The 18,170-nt window shown below is 38.2% G+C and overlaps 2 protein-coding genes across 2 annotated transcripts; one reads left to right on the top strand and one right to left on the bottom strand.

Moving 5' to 3' along the window:
• Positions 1–1,524: 1,524 nt before the first annotated feature.
• On the bottom strand, positions 1,525–3,528 carry fkbp14 (FKBP prolyl isomerase 14). Its single transcript, XM_084725673.1, has 4 exons — positions 3,191–3,528; positions 2,336–2,487; positions 2,113–2,240; positions 1,525–2,018 (listed from the first exon to the last, which is right to left on the bottom strand). The coding sequence occupies exons 1-4, from the start codon at positions 3,385–3,387 to the stop codon at positions 1,860–1,862; spliced, it is 636 nt and encodes a 211-aa protein (XP_084581799.1). The 5' UTR covers positions 3,388–3,528; the 3' UTR covers positions 1,525–1,859.
• A 451-nt stretch (positions 3,529–3,979) lies between these two features.
• Positions 3,980–14,795, top strand: plekha8 (pleckstrin homology domain containing, family A (phosphoinositide binding specific) member 8). The gene is made up of 13 exons (XM_084726516.1): positions 3,980–4,171; positions 4,642–4,758; positions 6,129–6,284; positions 6,400–6,521; positions 6,814–6,972; positions 7,079–7,119; positions 7,370–7,491; positions 8,994–9,351; positions 10,165–10,250; positions 11,537–11,595; positions 11,965–12,166; positions 12,766–12,827; positions 12,913–14,795. The coding sequence occupies exons 1-13, from the start codon at positions 4,132–4,134 to the stop codon at positions 13,108–13,110; spliced, it is 1,722 nt and encodes a 573-aa protein (XP_084582642.1). The 5' UTR covers positions 3,980–4,131; the 3' UTR covers positions 13,111–14,795.
• Positions 14,796–18,170: the final 3,375 nt, after the last annotated feature.

Genomic DNA, 18,170 nt, shown 5'->3' with positions numbered 1-18,170 from the left:
ATAATGACCTCATTTCTCAAACCTCTGTTATTTATTTAAATAACTGTTTCATAGTTTAAGCTGGCGACAAGAATAACAAGCAACGGATTTGAAATGTACACCTGCAGTAGGCCTGTGTTTGTGCTACAGTATTACTCACTTACCATGGAGCGATTTTCATGCACCTTTATGTTCAAATTCATGTTTGGATTTATTAGTCATATGTAGGTTTGCACAGTCAGTGGTACTATGAAATGTTTGGGATGTGAAGAACCGGTCACTTCAGTAGTCAAGAGCACTAGTGAAAAAACAGTGCCAGTCAGAGAGAGATAATATAAGAAAGAAATTTAAATCAAAATAAAATTAGGTGAATAAAATAGTTCTGATACTCAATACTTTTAACAGAAGCAAGAAGAAGCATGTTATACTGACACTGCTGAGGCTCGTATACATATAGCCTTTGTTTTGGGGGACGAGATCTTCTTTCTCAACTGCATTATCAATTCTTTACATTTTGGGAGGAGCTTTTATTTGCATGATTCAAAGGAAAAACAGACTGAGAGCTCGCACACATTTCAGTGGCTTCTTTAATCTTTTAGACATTGTTTTCCTGTTGATGCTGCACAGCTGAGAACCACTGACTACGGATTGATCACTGAGCCACAGGTGAGTCGAGGTTACCTCTGCTCTGCCTGTCACATGAATTACAGTGACAGATATAACCTGTGATTGCTGATATTATACTTTACAGCTGTTCTGTGTCTTTTAGTATAATCAGAGAACATTTCATTCTTTACAAATGTTACAACCCTGAAAATTAAATCAGTCATCAATGCTGCCACCTACACTGTAAACTCCATACGCACAATGAATGTGTTGTTAATTTGTCTTGAACTACACTCTTACAAATAAAGGTTCCAAAAGGGTTTGTCAAGGGTTCTTTACAAGACCAGGGGTTCTATTAAGAACTCTCTCCATCCAAAGACATAAAATTGTTCTTGAAGGAGACCCTGGGGTTTTTTTCCCCTTGTTTTCAGGATCAAAAAGACATTTTATGATTTGGACACTGTTTCAGGCAGCAGTTCTGTTTGCAAAATGTATATTTTTGGATATCACTGAGGGAGCTCACTGAAACTTCTTGTTATTCTGTCAAGGCAGAACACAGAATTTGGAATGTTCATTACTGCAAGTGACAGAAACCCTAATCTTATTTTGCCGTACTAAACAATCCTTATGAAATTAAATTATATATGTGACTGTACTCTCATTTTGATAATTTGATCTGCCAGAGAGAGTATGAAATCTGTAAACTGAAAAGGATGGACTGCTGACAGTTCATTGTTGCTTCTTTGTTTTGAGATTTGGTCAAGACTTGTAAGGAATGATACAAAAGTCTTGAAGAAGAGTGCCCTCTAGTGGTTAATGGAGACATGCACAAAAACCTGCCATCATCCAATATCATGTCATCAAGGCTGATCGCAAACACAGCTTAAGTTTTCAGCATATGCATTGTAAAGATAATAAATTTGCATGAACACAGTTAAGTTCTGTTTATTTCAAAAACATTTATTTCATAAAATCAGTTGTTAAAAATCGAATACTGTAGCCCAAATACATCTGTGGTGACATTTTCAGTGCATGAAAAAATGGAAATATAAATAAATTATGGATCTAATTTTCCATGAAATGACAGAAAATAGAGCTGATGTATTTAAGTTAAATCAAAAGTAAGACAAAACTGTTCAAATGCAGCATTATAAAAGTCCATATAAAACCTCCAAGTAACTAAATCACAATTCCTGAATTCATGTCACTATTTTCAAGGAAATGAATGAAACAAAAACCCTGGTAGTTTAAAAACAGTAGATGAAATCAGTTCTTTAGAGCTCATCGTGTTGATAGGTGAATTCCCTCGCAGATATAAAACCATCTTTATCTTCATCCTCATTTTTGAAGATGTCCTCCACCATCACTTCATGATGTGTGTCATTAGGTGAGTATCCATGCTTCTGAAATTCCTTCTTCAGGTACTCTTTCACCTGTGGTGCAAACAGAATAATAATGACATTCACCAATAGCAACAAAGAAATACTCTTAATTCATAAAGAAAAGCAGTTTAAAAGAATTCCACACCTCATCCCTGGAAAGCTTCCAGTCATCATTGAGATCCATGATACGGAAAGAGTCATGTGACCTTGGGCCATTTTGGATGTCCATGAGCTCAATATCAAAAATGAGAGTACTGCTTGGAGGGATCTTGCCTGTAAACAAACGTATAAAAGAAGCACAGATGTGTTAAGCTACAACACATGAAGAAGGGTAGATTTGATGCAACAGACATGTTTTTCTATGTCACCTTTTCCTTCCTTGCCATATGCCAGAGATGGAGGGACGGTCAGTTTCCTGCGCTCTCCCGTGCACATGTTCTGCAGACCCTTGTCCCAACCCTTGATGACCTCTCGGATCCCAAGAGTGAACCATACTGGATTTTTGTCCCCAACTTTGCGGCTGCCAAGAGTCACAAAGATCGATCACAGTTTTCTTTGAGAAAGAAAAGTCCAGTACACACAGAATTGACATGACAGACATGCACAATAAGGGTCGAATGGTGACCTCATCAGATAAATCTGAAGGGTCGTGAGATGACTAATGGGAGAGAAATGAAGAACAAATACAGTACTGATTCACAAATCTGTTTTCAGTTTTTGGACTTTTTCTCTAATCTTAGTTTTTTTGGTTAAATATTTGAATATTTCAGCATTTATTGAAATAAAATCATTTCAGATATTTAGAGGGAAAATAGTTTTTGGTGGAGCTGTTAATAACTCCTAGAAATCTGAAAAGCTGAAACTACTGGTTTAATCTCTAACAATGTGTTGTATTCAAAAAGGTATACTATCCATTGTGTCAAATCTTCAACTGAAAGGTAACTAAAGTTGTCAAGTAAATGTAATGGAGAAGAAAGTACAATATTTCCCTCTGGAAAGTAGTGTAGTCTAAGTATAAAGTAGCATAACATGGAAATATTCAAGTAAAGTACAAGTACCTCAAAACTGTACTTCAGAAAATGTGCTTAGTTACTTTCACCACTGAGTGTAGTCCACTGAGATACATACAGTGATTTTTATGGCAATCCCATGTTCGTGCATAAGGAGTACAACAACATTGCACGGAAATGCATGCAGTGTGACAGTTTCTAGCAACACATTACCTGGAATGAAACATGGTGCCATTACTCTCCAAGAATCCTTCGTAATGAACGAGAAGCATGTCTCCATATTTTGACTTACGGTAGCATATTAGGGGTTTATGAATAACTTCAATTTTCACTTCTGGCTCGGGCAGTTTCCCTCCAGTGACAAGTACAAACAGTGAAGGCAATATTGAACAAATGGCAAAAAGAATCATTTTGATAGATAAAAGCTCACTTTCTTACAAAATTTACAAAAAACTAATTTAAAATACAGTACCTAAAATAGATATATGGCAAGAATGCCAACTACGTGGCAGATAACTTCAGCAATGAACGCAGCCACTGTTGTTTGTCTCTGCCTTCCTCCTTCTACAATTGGCTAAATTCAGTATAAAGCGCCGCCCTTTATATATTTTTTCTTATTTTATTGGCTCCTCTGTCTGTCAATCACTACAGTCGACACCCACAGTACTTAAATTGGTCATGTCAAGAAGGGAACTCAAGACTCGCGCAAAATCTCGCGAGAGTGACCATTTTATTCCACAATTTGAGCTATTCCTAATCCTAATCAAGTGTTTACTGTCCCCCAAAGCTATCTAAATTTAGTGGTGTCATATTATAAAACATAATTAGTTTGTATAAGGTACAAATAGATAGAGGACGCGTACAAATCTCGCGAGAGTTTCGCAAACTATGAGTTCCCTTCTAGATACGACCACTTTAATCCCTCTGATATAAGTGGGAGGGACATCGTCAGCGTCTCTCATGATGGCTTATACCTGCATTCACGAAAAAGTTTACGCACTTTTATCTACGTAGATGAGATCTAAAGCTGAAGACGTTACTCCACTCCACTCCACTCACTACACTTGGGCCCCGATGGAGTCGCTGCAATCAGCTGTGCATCATATCTTGTTATGATAAACAAGTAATGAACGGCAAAAACACATAATTAAACAATGGAAGGAATGCTGTATAAATGGACCAACTACATAAGCGGTAAGTTAACGCCACAGCCGCTGGGTGTTTTTGGTTATAATGCTCGTTTTAAGGCAGCTAGCTAGCATGACAACGTCTTAGCGCACTTTTGTATAACGTTAACAGGCACCGAGAAAGCTAATGTTAGCCACCATCACCTCTTAACTTATGCACCACTTTACATTGATAAGGGTCTCTTTGGTAAGTTTGCTGTTTAACAAAATAGAGGTTAACCGTATGAAAGAAGCGTTAACAGGTAGCGCTAGCTAATTTAGCTTCTTCCCTCCATCTGTCACTATAATCTGACTTAACAACTGCTTAGCTGTTGCTAACATAACGTAGTTAGTTTAAGGGTTAAACCTTTCAAAGTTTATGAAGCTATGTCGCTGTTTTACATGGTGATTTACATTATTAAAATGAATACACATGCTCATGAAGTTAAACAGCAGCGTTACAGAAAAAATCGAAACATTTCAATGTGTGTTCTTCAGGCTGGCAACCTCGTTGGTTTGTGCTTGATGGAGGAACTTTGTCTTACTATGACTCTCAAGAAGATGCCTGGAAAGGTTGCAAGGGCAGCATTAAAATTTCAGTTTGTGAAATCCAAGGTCAGTATGCCTCACTTTTTCCTATGTTACTGTGTTTCATTGATTGTGCAAGTGTGAGTAATTGGCTTTCTACTTCATTTTGGTAACACCAATACTAGGCTGGTAAAGCTCAACAACGTCAGTATTTTTTAAGGAAACCAGGGCTATGTCCACACTGGTGGCCCAAATTTGATTTTTTTTTTTTCCTCAGATGTGACTCTGATCTCTTTTTTTCGTGATAGTGTGTGATAACACAAATCACTTGTTATCTGATATTTACAATTCTGACTTAGGCCATTTTCATATGTGGTCCTAAGTCAGATTCAGGTCAGATATTTTTGCAATGTGACCACAATGTGAACAGTCATATGACTTTTGCATCACTTGCGTCTGGTGGAAAGGCACTGACAGATGTAGTAGCCCCTTGACCTCCTGAAATTTTGCATGAAATCTGTTTCTGTGAAGCCATTCACGTCATGATCCTACCACTCCTGGCTCCAGCTCTCCACACGCGCACACACACACCTCTATACATTGCTCCACTAAAATTAGGTTCTTTTTCTGCCCGTCCTCGTTCTCATCTGCTGGTAAATTTGCATTCTTTCTTTGCCCATCAGCTTATAAATGGAATCATAAACACTTCAGTGGCCTCTGTTTTCTTTCATATCCCAGTGTGCTACATGTGAAGTCTTTGTTAGTGTTTTCTGCTTAATGGGTCAGTTCACGACTGTGACCAGCTCAAACTGAAATCTGATAATGACCACAACTAATGTGAACAGCCAAACAAACAACAACAACAACAAAAAAAATCAGATCTGAGTAATACGTTTGAACACTAAGCCATGCAGTGTGAACGTAGCTTTAGAAGTTTTAATGTGGACAGAAACATTCTGTCATTTCATTCAGAGTAAATTTATCTCACAAAGTACAAAGTAGACAGGGTTGCTAAACTGGGTGGCAAGAAACCTGGCAAACCAATTTGCAGTATTACTTGCATTACAGACCAGTACACCATGAATTTAGCTCACAAGATCATAGCAGACTCACCTCGCCCTCTTTGCCCTCAATGAGTACTTTTATCCCCAGGGTGAAGGTATAGCATGACCAGGATGGAGACTAAAAGAGGCATCACATCCTTTGTCCCACACAGTATTCAGTTGCTTAATAAGCTCTGATCAGATGGTCTGAATTTGACACCTTCTTGAACCTACACTTCATGTCCTTTACCACAGGAATGCTTTTTAAAAATTATGTTTATGTTTAATGTTATATTATGTACTGTCATGTGTGGTTGTTGATATTTTTTGTGCTTATTATGCATAACAAATTTCCTTAGGGGCAATAAAGGATTCATTTATTAATTCACTAGTTCTGCTGCTGTGTTTTATTAGTTCATTCCTCAGACTCTACACGAGTTGACCTGACTATACCAGGAGAGCAGTACTTTTACCTCAGAGCCATCAATGCAGCAGAGAGGCAGAAATGGCTGGTGGCACTGGGAACAGCCAAAGCTTGCCTTACAGACAACCGAACAAAGAGAGAAAAAGGTATTTGGTTGCCATAACATCCAAATCTGGCAAAGCACAGATTGCACTGACTTACACAGCTAGTTTTCTATTGTAAAATACTGTACTATTTTCTATCTTCTTGCTGCTATTACAGAACTCCAGGAGAACACAGAGGCACTAAAAACTAAGATGTCAGAGCTCAGATTATACTGTGACCTTCTTCTACAACAAGTTAACAAGATCAAGGAGAATGATGAGCTAGCAGACACAACAGAGGTAAGGTTAAGGTTCAGATGAGCCAATGAAATAAGAGAAGCTGCTGTTGGTGTGAAACAGCAGTATAGGGTAGCCTATTTGCAACTAGTGAGTCATGTGTGCTTACACTTACTAATAGACTGGGCAGGCAGCAAATGTTACAACAAGTGCATTTTTTAAAATCTTTTTTTTTTTTACTTTATAGATTTAAGCAGAATTTACCAAACAACATACTTACCTGATAGGACATTTAAGATGATGTTGGGATGTGTTGCGGTGTTAGCTAATACGTATGTTTGTGTGCCCTTTACAGACAGGCATAGACACTGGAAACATGGTAAAATCTACATGTACCACTTTCCTAAAGACTCTAGAGGAATGTATGCAGATAGCAAATCGGACTTTTACTACAGATATGGCAACACAGAGTCCACCAGGATCTCCCCCAGTAGCCGCCATCAAACCTCAGAAGGTATGTCACCTTCAGATAACCCAGTCACATTTAGTATAAAAAGTATGGCTTGCTCTCAGAATAAATATCAATGTATAATCCCCTTATGTCTTTTTTCCTCCTACAGATTAAACCTGTCAATCATTTAAATCAGAACCTTGGAGAAAAGTAGGTTACTTTTTTTTTCTGTTATTATGTATTTATGTTGCTCACACTTCTTTTCCATCTATCATTAACTGACACTTGGCAACGTGAAGTGAAAATTAAGTATTCTCTTAAATGTTTTGTGGTGTTACAAACAATAATTTGTCATTAATGTTGTATTTCTGTGGCACTAGGCAGTAGTGTCAATTATATTTGCCCCAAAAAGTCGATCGGAAGTTTTCAGATTAACATAGTGCACTCAAATTCATTCCAGATGGAGAGATTTGTCCGAAACCTCAGGCGAAGCACATGAGAATCAGAGCCTTGACTCTGGAGCAGAGGGACCAGAGGGACCAGATGAGCCAGATATACCAGAACATCATTCTCCCCCATCGGGTAAGTCTGGTGTCCCAACCACTCACTTTATGTGCTGCTCTTAACTGACAAACATTACTGCATATTTTAAAAGAAAGACCACACTGACCAAACAAAAGGCCAGGGCCTGGTTGTTGTGTGTACATCATCAGTACTGATGAGGATTGATTATTGCCTTTTAGTGAGCAGACAGTGATGGATGATGCTTACTGCACTTCCCTCAGCAGTACAAAGGGGAAGCTACTGCTGGTGATGGAAAATAAGAGCAGTTGTTTCCAGTTTATTGTTTTGGACTATCTATAATTCATATATACTATCTCACTGTAAGGTACATTAAAATCTAAAATGTGTAATGCAGCACATTATTTTAAGTGTACTGATTGATGTGTCCTACAGTGATTTCCTTTATTAAACATATTTAATGTCATTTTATAGCAATTAGTTTAATTATTCAACCAAATCTAACATAATACAGTATTTAAAGAGACCCCTCTTTTGGTACATACTGCAGTTTACATAATATTACATTAGAATATACTGTATTACATACTTTCTTTCAGACTTGACAGCTTTTATATAGTTGTAATATGCAGCATTTCTATTTTAATTTTTTAAAATTTTGTTTAGTCGTGTACTTAGATTATCCCAAATATTTCCAACGATCAAACTCAAAGAAATATGTAATCCATTCAGTGTAATGGTATTATCATGCTAGCTTGTTGCTAGTTTCTGTAACTTCTGGAAAAACAATGGATACGTCAGATTCATTAGAGAGTGAGGAAGAAAGTAGGTGAATGTTACTAAACATAATGTGAATAAAGCTTAATGTTTCCTAGTCCGTGAACATGGTTTCTGCCTGAGTCTTGTCAGATAGACTTTTTTTTTTATCAGCTATGGTGGTTGTTTAAACGTGAAGATGGCTCCCAACTATGTCTGAGAGACCCCTAGCAGCAGACCTTGTATATTGTAAGAAAATGTAGACAGATTCTTTTAGCAGAGTTGTCCAATATAGAAAAAAGTCAGACTTTTAGGAGATATTTAAGGGTTAAAGATGAAAGACATTGGTCTTCTAATACCCAAGCTAAAATATCTGTTGTTATTGCCATCTTGCAATTCCTGCTTGTTATGTCTTCACCTTGTAGTACTGCATTTCACACTAAGTCCCAGTTGGGTTCAGTCATAGCTAAAACCAGTCACACCTTACCACACCCAACTGTGATACTGGGTGTCACATTTTAATATTTAAACCCATAGAGGTGTATGAGCCAGGGCGTATTCATTGTGTGCTTTCATGGCTGTTTGAATGAAATTGATTTAAGTGAAACTAACGGACATTTTGTTGGAGAATTTTCTCTTGCCATTGCTGAAGTATTTATTTGCCAGTGCATGTCTCTATTGTTTAATTGCCTTGCTGCAATAGAAGTTGTGACTGAAACCATATTCTCTGTGCTTTTTCAGTTTCATCAGTTTTGTCTGGTAATATACGCTGGACATTTCCTCTCTTTGTTTACTGTGTCACACAGATATTGATGCAGCAAATGACAACACCTCAGTCCATGAGGAGCCAGTTGACCCTACTTCTCACGATACCCAGAATACCTCTGAGAATGAACACTATGAACAGCCAGCAGAGGGGGATGACCTAAATGAAGCTGATGATCAAGAGGAGACGACACAAGAGCAGAAGCACAAACTTGACCAAAGTGAAGAGCATGACAACAACAACCACGAGGAGGTGGACGCTGCTGTGCAGCCTCAGCACCAACAGGAAGTAGTTCCAGACCAAGAAGAGGCTCAACATGACGGTGAGACTTCCAGAGATTCAGGGGAGCCAGAAGACACAGAGCAGGTGGAAACTTTCTTCAGCACAATGAGTCACAGGTATGAAAATGCTACTCAGGAAGGTCACATCCTTTAGGACACGTTACTGTATGAAGTTACTGTGTGACCATCTGTGACATTTCACTATAACAGTATTCAGACTAACCAATCTAAGCTATATGTAGTATTTTTGTTTTTTAAAGACACTGCACTTCTGCTGCACAGTTACTTTAGTTTATGAAAATATTAATAATTGTCATTACTGTGTTGCACAGAATAATTATATAACAGTTTTTGAAGATTTAACCTGAATCCATTTCAAGATGTCATGATAAGTGTTTTATATTAGTGTGTTCTCTCTTGATCACATGACACAGAGAGGCCCTCATCTGATGTTTGGGTTTGTAAAGCTTTATTGTTTCACTCTGTATTTCAAACGCATTTTAGTTTCTGTTTTTTTCAAGACCGTGAAGAGTGTTACTGAGCAATGGACTATATAGTGTTTCTAATCTTTTCTGTAATCTTCACATAAACATTATTATTATAATGGACTTGATCACTGTCTCACTTAACCAGCATTCAACTGCAAGATGGGGACTACAGTATGCACACTTTTGAGTTTTGAAATTCATGAGACAGTTTTAGGACATTAACATGAGAAAATAAAAAGAAACAATGCTGTTAAGTCATAGACGAAGTAGCAGGATAGTCTCAGGTATTGTCAGGCATAGAATTGCATGACACTGTGTGAATCATTTCTCTGGCTTGGTTTTGTACCCTTTTCTTTCTCTGTTTGATTTGATCAAATAAAAATTGAAATGGAATACTCACCTCTAATACATTCTCCTGTTTGAATCTGTTCTACTTTTTTAGATTTAGTGATATAAGACTGGACGACGACAATGGTATCCCTACTCAAGAGTTTTTGGACTCATGCTATGCAATAGTGCCTGTATTAGGTAGGCCGGTCACCTTCAGTCTCTTTTCATCTCAATCTGCCACTATATTCTTCTTTGTTGTGATACCACACGTGGTCATTTCACCCTTTATAATTTTGTTTATAAGGAGAACTTCTTTCTGCTCTTTTCTTGTCGTCTTGTGCATGCTATGTCGTTCACATTGTCTGTGCATAACGAGGTGGAAGCTTTCTGTCTTGGATTTATCCTCATCCTTTTCTTTTATGTCCTCATTTCTGTCCATATGTCTTAAAGTGTTTTTATTTAGAATTTGTTGTGTATCGTATTGCAAGATTTGTCATTAGCTCATACATGCTCTTGTGCCTGTGTCTGTATATGTGCAGTATATACAGACAAGGACACAGTTTACTACTCATAAATAGGCACTTGACAAAAAAAGACAATACACAGTAGGACTGTACCTTTAGACCTTATCAAAATATTGTCAAAATCCAGTATTTGTGAGTGCAATATCCACATCACTGCAATTTTTTTAGAAAGTCAAAATGTGTGACAAACAGCATTACATGGAAGTACTGTAGTGCTCCAGAGATGCCCCGGACTACACATCTTGTTCTCCAGATGTCAGAAAATATGTTCATGTGGTACAGACCCCAACAAACGTCATCATAATTTTAGTTTTTTTCAGTGAAAAAAAAGTGATGCAGAGAAGATCATTCCCACTAATCATGAATGTTATCACAATTGGAAAATCTGTCAAAAACCATATCATGCAGCCTTAATAGGATTAATGTTTATTATGTGACAGTATGTCAGATTTGCAGATAAACTATTCACAGTCTTAAGTTTACACATATGCATTAATATTAGCTTATGTTTCATATAAACCAGCAATAGAACAAGAGGTCTTATATAATGCTCCTCTTTAAAAACTAAATGAATTCATTTTATCTGCAGTGGTATGAAGTTTTAGCTGATTTAGTGCTTTTCAGGCTAAATTGATGACATCTCTCCAGTCAAATCTTGACACAGATCCAGACACCAGTTATTCCTGTGTTTGACCTCATGCAGCATGGTTCCAGAATTGCTCAGGATTTTAGTTCTTTTATTGTGTCACAGGCCTTTATTTTCCCATCAAATCTGCAGTCAAAAGGTTGTTACACAGGGTTTTCTGACCTTTTTTTAACAATTGCTTGCAAAACAAGACAGCTGCATTATTCATCACTGATGATCAACAACAATATTGAGTCTTTGAAAAATAAGACACAGAACTGAGATTTTTTTCTTCATGAGCAGCAAAGAAATGATCATGGATTTTCTCTTCTCAGACAAGCTGGGGTCCACTGTGTTTGCACCAGTTAAAATGGATTTTGTTGGAAATATCAAGGTATGTTAATCTGTTGATCTGTTATTTTAAAATAGATGTTACTGTTTACTCTTTACTACAAGATAAAAGTTTACATAGTATTTCTTCAAAAGTGGCTCCAAACATAGCGTGACAAACAGGATAAATCAGCACTAGTAGCTAATGATCTACCATGTAATATGTCCACAGGGAGACATTTGCTGTGGACATTACTTCTCAAATACATATATAGCTTGAGGATCAGACATGTGGCTTATCCTCTTATTCTTGTTCTGTCAATATGGTAACTTATGATGACATGTTAAAATTTATTAATGTTCAAAATCAGAGTTGAATTAAGATCTATTTCTGGTTAATGTCACATTTTCACCCTGTCTCTTACCCCTGTAGAAAATTCACCAGAAGCTGATGTCAGACCCTGACGGCTTCCCCACACTACAGTCCATCGTGCTGCATGAAGTTCAGACAGATGTTGCACAGGTGCGCAACTCAGCCACTGAGGCTCTGCTGTGGCTCAGACGAGGTCTGAAGTTCCTCAAGGAGTTCCTGTCGGAGGTCAACGCAGGACGACAAGACATCCAGGGAGCACTAAGTGAGTCTGATTTCCAGAGTGTGCACTCTGTGTACTGAGGTTATCAGTCCTTTGCAGCAGCTGCCAGTTCCACTCCAACCTGTAACCCATTTGCTGCTTGTCATCCCCTCGCTTGACCCCCTTTCCTGTCATATCTTCAGCTGTCTCTATCAAAAATGCCCCCAAAAACATATTTTAAAAAGTGAGTCTGATTTCTAAGATGCACAGTCGGACATCTACAAATTCTCAGGTACATGGAAATTAAAGGGTGGCTCCATTAGGAGTTGAGGTTTTTATATCAATATATAGCTTCCCAGTAGTGTTTTTTATGTCTTCAAATACAAACAATCAAAATTTGGTCATAGTATGTTTGCTTTAGTGTTAAAATGCTTTTACCCCAAGTCATTCAAAAAGAGTTTTCCCTTGTGACTGACTTAAGTTTCTGCACAATGACATTGCTATATTTGAACCCCCTCAGTTGCGGGAGGAGAGGCCACCAGTGGCCAAACCAACCGCCACTTTTTGCTATTTGAAAAACAGAAAAGAACACAGATGGAGTCAAACTTTAAATCATGGTCACTGTCTCAGATTTATCATGTTCTGTCTATTCTTCCACCAAGATAACGCCTATGGAAAGACCCTTCGGCAGTACCATGGATGGGTTGTGCGAGGCGTGTTTGCTGTAGGTATTTCTTTCTCCCACCAATGCTTTCCCATCTGAGGTTCATTCATGGGAGTGTGACTGTATCCTGCTTCTATTTTCCCAGCTGGCACTGAGGGCTGCCCCAACTTATCAAAGTTTCAGTGCTGCCTTAGTGTCAAGAGAGGGTGACGAGCTGAAGAGCGGCTTCACAAGTGGCATGCACAGGGACCTGGGAGTGTACCTGCCTGCCATGGAGAAGCAACTGGCCATCCTGGATGCCCTATATGAAGAATACAACCTGGAGTCAGATGAAGTGGTGTGAAAACCTGAGGAGAGAGATCATCCGACTTCCAGGAAAGACAGCACCTGACCACAGGGGCAGAGAAGTGGCTAACCGCTGAAGGAAGGTGCCAGATGCATCGAGTGCATCTCGTGTACAAAATAGTGTGAGCATGTCAGTGTGTGAGGTGTTTCCAGTGGTTGTGAAACTCTACGTCAGTAGAGGGTCTTGGTTTGAAGAAGGTATTAATGTCTGTACTTAGGAGCCCACAGGGGTCAAAGCAAGCATTAACAATTAAGACATTATGTGTAGTTTTTGGGTCTTGTTTAAAAGACCGCTGACAATGTAGGGCTTGTAAACCCTACTATGCAGACTTCAACCATAATGATTCATGGTGACATTTGTTTCTGGTGCACATTTTGTCGCTGTATTGTGGCTTTTTATGTACTGTACATGTTTGAACCTACATGACCACAGAGAATTTGGCTCTAGTAACTTCCCTGGAAGATAATTTGTGAGTGAACTGAGCAAAATGCAAAGATTGTCCTGTTTCCTTCGATTCATGAAGCAGGGTGTTGCTTGTTACTAATACAGAGCACTGTGTAACTAAAAACAATGTTAGATTGTTACCATGCCCAATATATTTGCCTTAAGTATGTGATGGAGTAACATACTGGGCTGACATTTTTCTTGCACTGACTGTTGAAGTTTAGTGGAAAATATGGTAAATATTGATTTTATTTTTTTCCCTGAAATTTTAATATAAATCCTGCAGGTTGACAGTGTATGTGTTTTGTTTTACATTGCTAACATGTTGTGAGCTGTTGCTCTAGAGACTTTCCATGGGACCAAAAAGGAACTGTCATGTGAATGGCTTTCGCCTCTGCTGCCTACAGTACCACAACACACAAGATTGAAATAATACAGTGAAGTACTGACAACTGCTGAATATTTATGTGGACATCCTCTGCACAAACCTATGCATAGTATGCATTTTCTCATCTATTTATTATGTCTTAAGTTATAAAGTTCATCTTTATGTCATGGGGATCATGTCAGTCCAACTTTTTGTGTGAATGTATGGACATTTGTATCCACAGCATGTTTATCGATTGCATGGTTTTATGGATTAAGTAACATAGGTGCCAATGGAAACTCTAAATATAGGCTAAGGCCTAGAATTAACCAAGTTAATACATATGCCCTTTAGAATAAAAGGCATAGATTGTGAGAGTTAAAATACATTGCTTCTTCATTTCTGTACTCATAGTGAACAGTAACCTTCAGCAAGTCTGCTCTACAGATTTCTTTCACCATCTTGTCCATGCACTGTCCTACATATACTTGAGTGTTGTTACCAGCTGTACTAAATATGTTATAATGTCGATATAACAATGAAAAAGTGAGTGGTAAGACTCCTTCTGGCAAGGTTTAAGTTTGTCTGTAGATTCACTGAGCCATTCATACAAAGCAGGAACATCCTCATAGGGCTTTTATACCAAGATATACCGTGTAGTATTTTTAACTCTATTCTAACTTTATTTTAATTTTCAGTAAGTCATTTGCAGCAGGTTTACATCACAGATGTACAAGCTTGATTTTCTGTCATAGATAAATTCCTAATCTTGAAAATATGCTATTGTAATATTACAAACATTTGTTTTTTTTCTATGATTGTATATAAGATGCTATTTGATTTTTACATAATAAATAATTAAGTTGTCTCAGTGTGTGTCCAGTCCTGTTGTAGTCAAATATGTCAGAGGCTCTTGAGTAGGAATCTGGGGGACACCCAGGGGTCCCTGAAAAGTTTTCATTCATTTAAATCATCATGATATAAAAAAAATCATTTGTTTACAAAAGGCTTCACAGTTCAACAACTATTTTAATTTTTAAATCTAAAATTATGGCACTGTCATGTTATGTGAAAAATAATAACTATGTTTTTCATGCTGTAACGATGTTTTTATATCGTTACATCATACAAACTTTTATTGTTTTAACAAAATTTACTATTTAACTATATCTTGTCAGAAAACATTTCTCAATGTCATAACTTATATTGTTTTAGCACTTGCAGTATAAGTTATCACACTATATTTTATATAGCATATTTGTTACAACAAGAAAAGTTTATTGTTATAATTTCATGACAATGTAAGTTATCAGGTTATAACTTTTGATGTTATAACATGAACCATTTCCTGTTATAAAACTGAAGTTGTCATGTTATAATAAGTATACTGGACAAGAAAGGTTTCTTGTTATAACATAGAGATTGTATAATAGATTGGATGCTGTAATACGTGAAAACATCTTGTTATAACAAACTTTTTACACTGTAACATGATACATTTTATGGTCACTTTAGGCTAAACACTGTATTGCAACGGCCTGGAAGAGCACAGAAGCACCTACAGTTGGACTCTGGTTTAAAGGTATTTCTAGCCGCTTAGCCATGGAAAAGCTGACTTATGCCACCAAAGGGAAAATACAGAAGCTTTTTAAAATATGGGGACATTTTATTAAGTATCAGCCAAGACATTTGCTGAGCACTTGACAATGAGGAAACTGTAATATAGTGTTAATTTTGTATATTTTGATTTGTTGTGTTTGTCTTGTTTGCTTGTTGGAGTATGCATATGTAAATCTTTAAGTAAAAAAAAAAATCACTTGTTCACCAAACAATTAAAACAAGCAATAGGTAGTAAATCTGCACAGGTGTTCTAGTTTGTGTAAACAACAGTGGCACTAAATGACACCTTTGCATACCTTGCTGTCTGTGTGAGTGTTTTGCATGTGCAGCAGTAGTGTGTCCTCTGCCAGGACCACAGCATCCTGCATGCTGGCCATTCCTGCCTATAGGTCAGGGATTTTCACTTGGCTCAGGCCAGCAGCTGGGTCCCTGCCTGCTTCCTGTCCCTGTGGCCTACTTTGCATCACCCCTTCAGCCACAGAGGTAATGTAATGCTACACCACCCAACCTGCACCAAAATAACCCCTTTTGTTGGAAAAAGTGTTTGATTTCAGATCCTCAACTTAATACCTGTGAGAGCTCAAAGTAGACACTGCTTCTTACATGTTTAAAGGGAACATTTGGCAAATTTCTTGTGGAAGTCCAGCCCCTGGTGATAGTTAACGTCAGTTGAAGCAATAAATCCCTTAGTATGTGCTATAATTGATTGGGAAAGCTGAGCTTTAATGCTGTAGAATCTGCTGTTCTTCCTGCATCCAGTAATCTTGTTGGTATTCAGGAAGAACTACAGTCTGTTTTCATCTAGGTATCTAGTTCCTGCCTCTAGGTAGCCAGGGGGTCGGCTAAATGAGTATTTTTGTCAGCTGACACTAAGGTCTGGCCGACAAAGTAAGAGCTCACATTTTCTGCTTTCACTCACACTGTCTGCTTTAAAAATACATCACCGTTGTTGCTGTCACACATATTTTGTTACGATTAGTTTGCCATCACTTTAATGTGTCTATTTGGCATGTTTTAAAATGAGAACTTTGTGTGTACTAATATAAGGTTACTTAATGGCTGTGTACATGATATAACATTAGTACTACAAGACTGGCTAAAGCTAGCTTACATGTCAGCAAACACTGGTCAGATGGGGAAATATGATATGTATAATATGTACATGATAGGCGGCAGAAATGCAGTCATTAATGTGGAAAAAGGAAGCGCAAGGACCAGCTTAATTTCAGTGGACCTTCAGACAGTCACCCAGGCAGACCAACTGGACCACTATCGCCTCAGGAAGAGAGCCGGACTAGAGCTAACATAACCCGGCTCATATGCTTTCCACGTCTGTGAGTGCCAGACCTAAGTGAGCCAGACAGATGCATCATGGTCTGCCCACTTTGATTCTGCACCAACCCACATCCTTCTGCTCAAACCCACACTGGGAGTAAGCTGTGAGTTTGGTGAATGCAGTGGTATCTAACACAAGTTTGGCTGGAGGTAATGTAACTGCAGCTAGTAAGCTAACGATAATTAGCTGCTATGTAAGCTGTGAACATGCTAATGTATTGGTAGAGTAGATAAAGACAAATTTCAATCCATTCCCCACACTTGTGCTCCTGTATTTTCCAGTTTTGCAAGACACAAAAAAGATGTCCAAACTCATGAGACTATAGATTGTCGCTCGTCTTTGAGCCCTATGCACACCGGTTCAACATGTAGAGAAATACAAAGCTTGACAGGCCTCTGGTGGCCTAGTTACAGTTGCTAATCTATGATTGGACAGTTGCTGTTTGCAGGAGGGGCTTAGCGAAGGGTCAGTTCAATTCAATCCAGTGTTATTTGTATAGTTCCAAATCATAACAAAGTTATCTCAGAGCACTGAGGAATTTATTGCTTCAAATTACTACATTTACACTAACTGCATATCCACATGAAAAGTGCCAAATTTTTCCTTGAAGTTCATGACCAGTCTCTTTGAGATGGGGAAAACCAGTCAAACACAAAGAGCTGTGAGTTCATAAACTGTTCAAGGTTTCCAAACTCCACAAATAGACAACTTCACTTGGGGGTTTTCTTGTGCGTGCACAGCAGATCTTTTCATTACAGAGCAGTAGGATCAGGTTGACCGCTGTATCCTCAGTGACATTTAGTGCTGCACTGAGACATCTGAGGTACAAATCTGATTGGCCTGGTCAGGGGAATGCATATGATGGGATAAATACGCCAAAGTAAGCTTTTACTCAGGCATCCCAGCAGACAAATTGTCCTGATGTGATTTAGAAAAAGAAATATGGCATGCTAATAGAATTATATGGTCGAGTCCGCCCTCAAACATCTCTGCTGCAACACTGGCCGGCTGCCCGTGCCCAGTCTATATCGCTGTGCCACATCTCCAGGCACAGACTCAGCTCCGAGGGGCTCCATCGAGACAGAGTAAAAAGCCAAAAAAACCCATTGGCATGTCTGAGAAAACAGCAAGACGACACTGTGTAGTCTGTTTACTATTTAGTCTAACACAGCACTTTGCAGGGAGCTGCTGACAGCATCTTTTCCCCACTTGATAGATATCAGCTTTTTTACAGTGAGTGTTCTGAAAGAACATCAATAGCATCTCTATCAAAGTCTACTGGCTTTTTGC

The sequence above is a fragment of the Lutjanus erythropterus genome, chromosome 9 (assembly GCF_056507025.1).
Source record: "Lutjanus erythropterus isolate fLutEry1 chromosome 9, fLutEry1.hap2, whole genome shotgun sequence".
Lineage (NCBI taxonomy): Eukaryota > Metazoa > Chordata > Actinopteri > Lutjaniformes > Lutjanidae > Lutjanus > Lutjanus erythropterus.
The sequence above is the reverse complement of the archived record's forward strand: the minus strand, read 5'-3'. Positions and strand labels throughout refer to the sequence as shown.

Coding starts and splice junctions, on each gene's coding strand:
- fkbp14 (XM_084725673.1), bottom strand. CDS start 3,387: ATGATTCTTTTTGCCATTTGTTCAATATTGCCTTCACTGTTTGTACTT. Junction 2,488..3,190: donor GGCACCATGTTTCATTCCAG/GTAATGTGTTGC, acceptor GACTCTTGGCAG/CCGCAAAGTTGGGGACAAAA. Junction 2,241..2,335: donor ATATGGCAAGGAAGGAAAAG/GTGACATAGAAA, acceptor GTTTGTTTACAG/GCAAGATCCCTCCAAGCAGT.
- plekha8 (XM_084726516.1), top strand. CDS start 4,132: ATGGAAGGAATGCTGTATAAATGGACCAACTACATAAGCG. Junction 4,759..6,128: donor TTCAGTTTGTGAAATCCAAG/GTCAGTATGCCT, acceptor GTGTTTTATTAG/TTCATTCCTCAGACTCTACA. Junction 11,596..11,964: donor ATTTTGTTGGAAATATCAAG/GTATGTTAATCT, acceptor TTACCCCTGTAG/AAAATTCACCAGAAGCTGAT.